Here is a 10000-nt window from a genome sequence, read left to right as displayed (position 1 = left end):
GGCACATATATAGATCATCTACATCTACTATATGATTGGTCTGAGTGGCACAACAGCACATGTTAAATATAACAAACTAAAAACAAACAAACAATAAATGATGTAAATTAGTAAAATATTAATAAAGTCAAATACAAAATAAGGAAATAAAATAATCCAACACTTCTATTTTGTAAAGTAAATGTGTACAGCAGATATAGATCATCTACATCTACTATATGATTGGTTTGAGTGGCACAACAGGTTAAAAAAATAAACTAAAAACTATTAAAAAAAATGATGTAAATGATTACAAATATTAATAAAGTCAAATACAAAATAAGGCAAGAAAATAATCCAACACCTTTTTTTTTTCCTAAAGTAAATGTATACAGCAGATATAGATCATCCACATCATAAATATGATGTTTCCAAATGGCTGGAAAGGACAAATAAAAAAATAAAAAAAAGATGTAAATGATTACAAATATTAATAAAGTCAAATACAAAATATAGCAAGAAAATAATCCAACACTTCTCTTTGCTAAAGGCACAGATTTAGATCATCTACATCAACTATATGATTGGTCTGAGTGGCTGGACAGATCATGTTAAAAAAAGAAACTAAAAACTAAAAAATAAAAAAGACGTTAATTATTACAAATATTAATAAAGTCAAATACAAAATAAAACAAGAAAATAATCCAACACCTTTTTTTTCTCTCTCTAAAGGCACAGATATAGATCATCTACATCTACTATATGATTGGTCTGAGTGGCTGGACAGATCATGTTGGAAACAAAAAAAGAAAAAAAAAAGTAAATGATTACAAATATTAATAAAGTCCAATACAAAATAAGGCAATAAAAGAATCCAAAACTTTTTTTTTCTAAAGTAAATGTGTACAGCAGATATAGATCATCTACATCTACTCTATGATTGGTCTGAGTGGCACAACAGGTTAAAAAAAGAAACTAAAATCTAAAAAAAATGATGTAAATAATTACAAATATTAATAAAGTCATATACAAAATAAGACAAGAAAATAATCCAACACTTCCCTTTCCTAAAGGCACATATATAGATCATCTACATCTACTATATGATTGGTCTGAGTGGCACAACAGCACATGTTAAATATAACAAACTAAAAACAAACAAACAATAAATGATGTAAATTAGTAAAATATTAATAAAGTCAAATACAAAATAAGGAAATAAAATAATCCAACACTTCTATTTTGTAAAGTAAATGTGTACAGCAGATATAGATCATCTACATCTACTATATGATTGGTTTGAGTGGCACAACAGGTTAAAAAAATAAACTAAAAACTATAAAAAAAAATGATGTAAATGATTACAAATATTAATAAAGTCAAATACAAAATAAGGCAAGAAAATAATCCAACACCTTTTTTTTTTTCTAAAGTAAATGTATACCGCAGATATAGATCATCCACATCATAAATATGATGTTTCCAAATGGCTGGAAAGGACAAATAAAAAAATAAAAAAAAGATGTAAATGATTACAAATATTAATAAAGTCAAATACAAAATATAGCAAGAAAATAATCCAACACTTCTCTTTGCTAAAGGCACAGATTTAGATCATCTACATCAACTATATGATTGGTCTGAGTGGCTGGACAGATCATGTTAAAAAAAGAAACTAAAAACTAAAAAAAAAAAAAGACGTTAATTATTACAAATATTAATAAAGTCAAATACAAAATAAAACAAGAAAATAATCCAACACCTTTTTTTTTCTCTCTAAAGGCACAGATATAGATCATCTACATCTACTATATGATTGGTCTGAGTGGCTGGACAGATCATGTTGGAAACAAAAAAAGAAAAAAAAAAGTAAATGATTACAAATATTAATAAAGTCCAATACAAAATAAGGCAATAAAAGAATCCAAAACCTTTTTTTTCTAAAGTAAATGTGTTACAGCAGATATAGATCATCTACATCTACTATATGATTGGTCTGAGTGGCACAACAGGTTAAAAAAAGAAACTAAAATCTAAAAAAAATGATGTAAATAATTACAAATATTAATAAAGTCATATACAAAATAAGACAAGAAAATAATCCAACACTTCCCTTTCCTAAAGGCACATATATAGATCATCTACATCTACTATATGATTGGTCTGAGTGGCACAACAGCACATGTTAAATATAACAAACTAAAAACAAACAAACAATAAATGATGTAAATTAATAAAATATTAATAAAGTCAAATACAAAATAAGGAAATAAAATAATCCAACACTTCTATTTTCTAAAGTAAATGTGTACAGCAGATATAGATCATCTACATCTACTATATGATTGGTCTGAGTGGCACAACAGGTTAAAAAAATAAACTAAAAACTATAAAAAAAAATGATGTAAATGATTACAAATATTAATAAAGTCAAATACAAAATAAGGCAAGAAAATAATCCAACACCTTTTTTTCTTCTCTAAAGGCACAGATATAGATCATCTACATCTACTATATGATTGGTCTGAGTGGCTGGACAGATCATGTTGGAAACAAAAAAAGAAAAAAAAAAGTTTATGATTACAAATATTAATAAAGTCAAATACAAAATAAGGCAATAAAAGAATCCAAATCTTTTTTTTTTTCTAAAGTAAATGAGTTACAGCAGATATAGATCATCTACATCTACTCTATGATTGGTCTGGCACAACAGGTTAAAGAAATAAACTAAAAACAAACAAAAAAATGATGTAAATGATTACAAATATTAATAAAGTCAAATACAAAATAAGGCAAGATAATAATCCAACACCTTTTTTTTTTCTAAAGGCAGAGATATAGATCATCTACATCTACTATATGATTGGTCTGAGTGGTTGGATAGCACATGTTAAAAATAACAAACAAAAAACTAAAATTATTACAAATATTAATAAAGTCAAATACAAAATAAGGCAATAAAAGAATACAACACTTTTCTTTTGTAAAGTAAATGTGTACAGCAGATATAGATCATCCACATCTACTATATGATTGGTCTAAGTGGCTGACAGATCATGTTAAATAAAGAAACTAAAAATGATGTAAATTATTATAAATATTATATACCTGGGTTAACTAGTACTGTAAGTACACCTGTATATACCTGGGTTAACTAGTACTGTAAGTACACCTGTATATACCTGGGTTAACTGGTACTGTAAGTACACCTGTATATACCTGGGTTAACTAGTACTGTAAGTACACCTGTATATACCTGGGTTAACTAGTACTGTAAGTACACCTGTGTATACCTGGGTTAACTGGTACTGTAAGTACACCTGTATATACCTGGGTTAACTGGTACTGTAAGTACACCTGTATATACCTAAGTTAACCGGTACTGTAAGTACACCTGTATATACCTGGGTTAACTGGTACTGTAAGTACACCTGTTCTAACTAGTACTGTAAGTACACCTGTATATACCTAAGTTAACTGGTACTGTAAGTACACCTGTATATACCTGGGTTAACTGGTACTGTAAGTACATCTGTGTATACCTGGGTTAACTAGTACTGTAAGTACATCTGTATATACCTGGGTTAACTGGTACTGTAAGTACACCTGTGTTAACTAGTACTGTAAGTACACCTGTGTATACCTGGGTTAACTAGTACTGTAAGTACACCTGTATATACCTGGGTTAACTGGTACTGTAAGTACACCTGTATATACCTGGGTTAACTAGTACTGTAAGTACACCTGTATATACCTGGGTTAACTAGTACTGTAAGTACACCTGTGTATACCTGGGTTAACTGGTACTGTAAGTACACCTGTATATACCTGGGTTAACTGGTACTGTAAGTACACCTGTATATACCTAAGTTAACCGGTACTGTAAGTACACCTGTATATACCTGGGTTAACTGGTACTGTAAGTACACCTGTTCTAACTAGTACTGTAAGTACACCTGTATATACCTAAGTTAACTGGTACTGTAAGTACACCTGTATATACCTGGGTTAACTGGTACTGTAAGTACATCTGTGTATACCTGGGTTAACTAGTACTGTAAGTACATCTGTATATACCTGGGTTAACTGGTACTGTAAGTACACCTGTGTTAACTAGTACTGTAAGTACATCTGTATATACCTGGGTTAACTGGTACTGTAAGTACACCTGTATATACCTGGGTTAACTGGTACTGTAAGTACACCTGTGTTAACTAGTACTGTAAGTACACCTGTATATACCTGGGTTAACTGGTACTGTAAGTACACCTGTGTTAACTGGTACTGTAAGTACCTCTGTGTATACCTGGGTTAACTAGTACTGTAAGTACACCTGTATATACCTGGGTTAACTAGTACTGTAAGTACACCTGTGTATACCTGGGTTAACTTGTACTGTAAGTACACCTGTGTTAACTAGTACTGTAAGTACACCTGTGTATACCTGGGATAACTAGTACTGTAAGTACACCTGTGTTAACTAGTACTGTAAGTACACCGGTATATACCTGGGTTAACTGGTACTGTAAGTACACCTGTGTTAACTAGTACTGTAAGTACATCTGTGTATACATGGGTTAACTAGTACTGTAAGTACCTGGGTTAACTAGTACTGTAAGTACACCTGTGTTAACTAGTACTGTAAGTACACCTGCATATACCTAAGTTAACTGGTACTGTAAGTACACCTGTATATATCTGTGTTAACTGGTACTGTAAGTACATCTGTGTATACATGGGTTAACTAGTACTGTAAGTACCTGGGTTAACTAGTACTGTAAGTACACCTGTGTTAACTAGTACTGTAAGTACACCTGTATATACCTAAGTTAACTGGTACTGTAAGTATACCTGTATATACCTGGGTTAACTGGTACTGTAAGTACACCTGTGTTAACTAGTACTGTAAGTACACCTGTGTATACCTGGGTTAACTGGTACTGTAAGTACACCTGTATATACCTAAGTTAACCGGTACTGTAAGTACACCTGTATATACCTGGGTTAACTGGTACTGTAAGTACACCTGTATATACCTAAGTTAACCGGTACTGTAAGTACACCTGTATATACCTGGGTTAACTGGTACTGTAAGTACACCTGTTCTAACTAGTACTGTAAGTACACCTGTATATACCTAAGTTAACTGGTACTGTAAGTACACCTGTATATACCTGGGTTAACTGGTACTGTAAGTACATCTGTGTATACCTGGGTTAACTAGTACTGTAAGTACATCTGTATATACCTGGGTTAACTGGTACTGTAAGTACACCTGTGTTAACTAGTACTGTAAGTACATCTGTATATACCTGGGTTAACTGGTACTGTAAGTACACCTGTATATACCTGGGTTAACTGGTACTGTAAGTACACCTGTGTTAACTAGTACTGTAAGTACACCTGTATATACCTGGGTTAACTGGTACTGTAAGTACACCTGTGTTAACTAGTACTGTAAGTACATCTGTATATACCTGGGTTAACTGGTACTGTAAGTACACCTGTATATACCTGGGTTAACTGGTACTGTAAGTACACCTGTGTTAACTAGTACTGTAAGTACACCTGTATATACCTGGGTTAACTGGTACTGTAAGTACACCTGTGTTAACTGGTACTGTAAGTACATCTGTGTATACCTGTGTTAACTAGTACTGTAAGTACACCTGTATATACCTGGGTTAACTGGTACTGTAAGTACACCTGTGTTAACTAGTACTGTAAGTACATCTGTGTATACATGGGTTAACTAGTACTGTAAGTACCTGGGTTAACTAGTACTGTAAGTACACCTGTGTTAACTAGTACTGTAAGTACACCTGTATATACCTAAGTTAACTGGTACTGTAAGTACACCTGTATATATCTGTGTTAACTGGTACTGTAAGTACATCTGTGTATACATGGGTTAACTAGTACTGTAAGTACCTGGGTTAACTAGTACTGTAAGTACACCTGTGTTAACTAGTACTGTAAGTACACCTGTATATACCTAAGTTAACTGGTACTGTAAGTATACCTGTATATACCTGGGTTAACTGGTACTGTAAGTACACCTGTGTTAACTAGTACTGTAAGTACACCTGTGTATACCTGGGTTAACTAGTACTGTAAGTACACCTGTATATACCTGGGTTAACTGGTACTGTAAGTACACCTGTATATACCTGGGTTAACTAGTACTGTAAGTACACCTGTGTATACCTGGGTTAACTAGTACTGTAAGTACACCTGTGTATACCTGGGTTAACTAGTACTGTAAGTACACCTGTATATACCTGGGTTAACTAGTACTGTAAGTACACCTGTGTATACCTGGGTTAACTGGTACTGTAAGTACACCTGTGTATACCTGGGTTAACTAGTACTGTAAGTACACCTGTGTATACCTGGGTTAACTAGTACTGTAAGTACACCTGTGTATACCTGGGTTAACTAGTACTGTAAGTACACCTGTGTATACCTGGGTTAACTGGTACTGTAAGTACACCTGTATATACCTGGGTTAACTAGTACTGTAAGTACACCTGTGTATACCTGGGTTAACTGGTACTGTAAGTACACCTGTGTATACCTGGGTTAACTAGTACTGTAAGTACACCTGTGTATACCTGGGTTAACTAGTACTGTAAGTACACCTGTATATACCTGGGTTAACTAGTACTGTAAGTACACCTGTGTATACCTGGGTTAACTGGTACTGTAAGTACACCTGTGTATACCTGGGTTAACTAGTACTGTAAGTACACCTGTGTATACCTGGGTTAACTAGTACTGTAAGTACACCTGTGTATACCTGGGTTAACTAGTACTGTAAGTACACCTGTGTATACCTGGGTTAACTGGTACTGTAAGTACACCTGTATATACCTGGGTTAACTAGTACTGTAAGTACACCTGTGTATACCTGGGTTAACTGGTACTGTAAGTACACCTGTGTATACCTGGGTTAACTAGTACTGTAAGTACACCTGTGTATACCTGGGTTAACTAGTACTGTAAGTACACCTGTGTATACCTGGGTTAACTAGTACTGTAAGTACACCTGTGTATACCTGGGTTAACTGGTACTGTAAGTACACCTGTATATACCTGGGTTAACTAGTACTGTAAGTACACCTGTGTATACCTGGGTTAACTGGTACTGTAAGTACACCTGTGTATACCTGGGTTAACTAGTACTGTAAGTACACCTGTGTATACCTGGGTTAAAGGCCTACTGAAATGATATTTTTTTTATTTAAACGGGGATAGCAGATCCATTCTATGTGTCATACTTGATCATTTTGCGATATCGCCATATTTTTGCTGAAAGGATTTAGTAGAGAACATCGACGATAAAGTTCGCAACTTTTGGTCGCTTATAAAAAAAAGCCTTGCCTGTAGCGGAAGTAGCGTGACGTCACAGGTTGAAAGGCTCCTCACATTTCCACATTGTTTACACCAGCAGCGAGAGCGATTCGGACCGAGGAAGCGACGATTACCCCATTAATTTGAGCCAGGATGAAAGATTTGTGGATGAGGAACGTGAGAGTGAAGGACTAGAGTGCAGTGCAGGACGCATCTTTATTCGCTCTGACCGTAACTTAGGTACAAGCTGGCTCATTGGATTCCACACTCTCTCCTTTTTCTATTGTGGATCACGGATTTGTATTTCAAACCACCTGGGATACTATATCCTCTTGAACATGAGAGTCCAGAACGCGAAATGGACATTCACAGTGACTTTTATCTCCACGACAATACATAGACGAAGCACTTTAGCTACGGAGCTAATATCAGGAGACACAGAACCAAACCCTGGACATGTAACTACACGGTTAATGCTGTGCCGCCTGTCGAAGCCTAGCAATGCTGTTGCTAACGACGCCATTGAAGCTAACTTAGCTACGGGACCTCGTCAGAGCTATGCTAAAAACATTAGCTATCCACCTACGCCAGCCAGCCCTCATCTGCTCATCAACACCCGTGCTCACCTGCGTTCCAGCGATCGACGGAGCGACGAAGGACTTCACACCTGTATATACCTAGGTTAACTAGTACTGTAAGTACACCTGTATATACCTGGGTTAACTAGTAGTGTAAGTACACCTGTGTTAACTAGTAGTGTAAGTACACCTGTATATACCTGTGTTAACTAGTAGTGTAAGTACACCTGTGTTAACTAGTAGTGTAAGTACACCTGTATATACATGTGTTAACTAGTAGTGTAAGTACACCTGTGTTAACTAGTAGTGTAAGTACACCTGTATATACCTGTGTTAACTAGTAGTGTAAGTACACCTGTATTAACTAGTAGTGTAAGTACACCTGTATATACCTGGGTTAACTAGTAGTGTAAGTACACCTGTATATACCTGGGTTAACTTGAGCGTGCGCGGCGGCGGCCCACAGGACAAACAGGAAGTGTACCTGGCCACGCCCCATGACTTCTCCGGCGACACGCCCACATCAACCTGCAAGAATGTGAAGTTTCATCAGGACCTTCTTGTCGTCTGACTGCAACCTTTCAAAATAAAAGTCTAATGGCACAGAGCCCACGCTGAAGACACGAAGAAGGTAAGGACGTGACACAGCTGCTGTCTGTCACGTGGCCTCCGCCATCGTGTCGCGGACCAAACTATTTACTCTGAACTTTCTCGCAAGTGGAGAACATGAAGAGTACTCACGTTGTGCGTGATGCTCGCTCCCGTCTGCTAATATTCCACAGCACACTAGACACACTCCACTCCGCCCGTGGAAAGTAGAGGAGGAGGGGGAGGGAGGGGGGGAGAGGGGGCGGAGAGAGGGAGAGAGAGAGGTGAGAGAGGGCGCAGAGAGAGAGAGGGGAGAGAGGGAGAGAGAGAGAGAGAGAGAGAGGACGGAGAGAGAGAGAGTGGGGAGAGAGAGAAAGAGAGAGAGAGAGAGTGGGGATACAGAAAAAGAGAGAGTGGGGAGAGAGAAAAAGAGAGAAAGCGAGAGAGAGAGTGGGGAGAGAGAGAAAGAGAGAGAGAGAGAGTGGGGATACAGAAAAAGAGAGAGAGAGAGAGTGGGGAGAGAGAAAAAGAGAGAGAGAGAGTGGGGAGAGAGAGAAAGAGAGAGAGAGAGTGGGGATACAGAAAAAGAGAGAGTGGGGAGAGAGAAAAAGAGAGAAAGCGAGAGAGAGAGTGGGGAGAGAGAGAAAGAGAGAGAGAGAGAGTGGGGATACAGAAAAAGAGAGAGAGAGAGAGTGGGGAGAGAGAAAAAGAGAGAGAGAGAGTGGGGAGAGAGATAAAGAGAGAGAGAGAGAGTGGGGAGAGAGAGAAAGAGTGGGGAGAGAGAGAAAGAGAGAGAGAGAGTGGGGAGAGAGAGAAAGAGAGAGAGAGTGAGTGGGGAGAGAGAGAAAGAGAGAGAGAGAGAGTGGGGAGAGAGAGAAAGAGTGGGGAGAGAGAAAAAGAGAGAGAGAGAGAGAGAGAGAGAGAGAGAGAGAGTGGGGAGAGAGAGGGAGTGGGGAGGGGGAGAGAGAGAAAGAGAGAGAGAGAGAGGGGAGAGAGTGGGGAGAGAGTGGGGGGGGGGGAGAGAGAGAGAGAAAGAGAGAGCGAAAGAGAGAGAGGGGGTTTAGAGGAAGAAGCAAAGAGAATTCCATCTGATGTGCAGATGTTTCAATCATGGCCGCCACACAAGACTGAACTAAGTTTCCTAGTCCTTTGGAATCATGTCAACTAACTTCATGTTACTCACTGGAAGTATTACTCCTAAGTGTAGTACACAAGTATTGCTCCTGAGTGTAGTACACAAGCATTACTCCTGAGTATAGTACACAAGTATTGCTCCTGAGTATAGTACACAAGTATTGCTCCTGAGTGTAGTACACAAGTATTACTCCTGAGTGTAGTACACAAGTATTACTCCTGAGTATAGTACAAACATAATACTCCTGAGTGTAGTACACAAGTATTACTCCTAAGTATAGTACACAAGTATTACTCCTGAGTATAGTACACAAGTATTGCTCCTGGGTGTAGTACACAAGTATTACTCCTGAGTGTAGTACACAAGT

General features: G+C 37.1%; 1 protein-coding gene across 1 annotated transcript in view; it reads right to left on the bottom strand.

The window, feature by feature from the left end:
* LOC133649607 (discoidin domain-containing receptor 2-like) overlaps positions 1 to 8757 on the bottom strand; it is a 62580-nt gene extending 53823 nt beyond the window's left edge. Inside the window, exons 1-2 of the mRNA XM_062046227.1 lie at positions 8652 to 8757; positions 8340 to 8438 (exon numbers count right to left, since the gene is read on the bottom strand). Coding sequence (XP_061902211.1) covers positions 8340 to 8409 — 70 coding nt within the window. The 5' untranslated portion in view covers positions 8410 to 8438; positions 8652 to 8757. The remainder of the gene's footprint in view (positions 1 to 8339; positions 8439 to 8651) is intronic.
* Between the last annotated feature and the right edge of the window lie 1243 nt (positions 8758 to 10000).

Source organism: Entelurus aequoreus, linkage group LG05 (genome assembly GCF_033978785.1).
Source record: "Entelurus aequoreus isolate RoL-2023_Sb linkage group LG05, RoL_Eaeq_v1.1, whole genome shotgun sequence".
Taxonomy (NCBI): domain Eukaryota; kingdom Metazoa; phylum Chordata; class Actinopteri; order Syngnathiformes; family Syngnathidae; genus Entelurus; species Entelurus aequoreus.
Note: the sequence above shows the minus strand (reverse complement) of the source record. Positions and strands in the feature narration are given on the sequence as shown.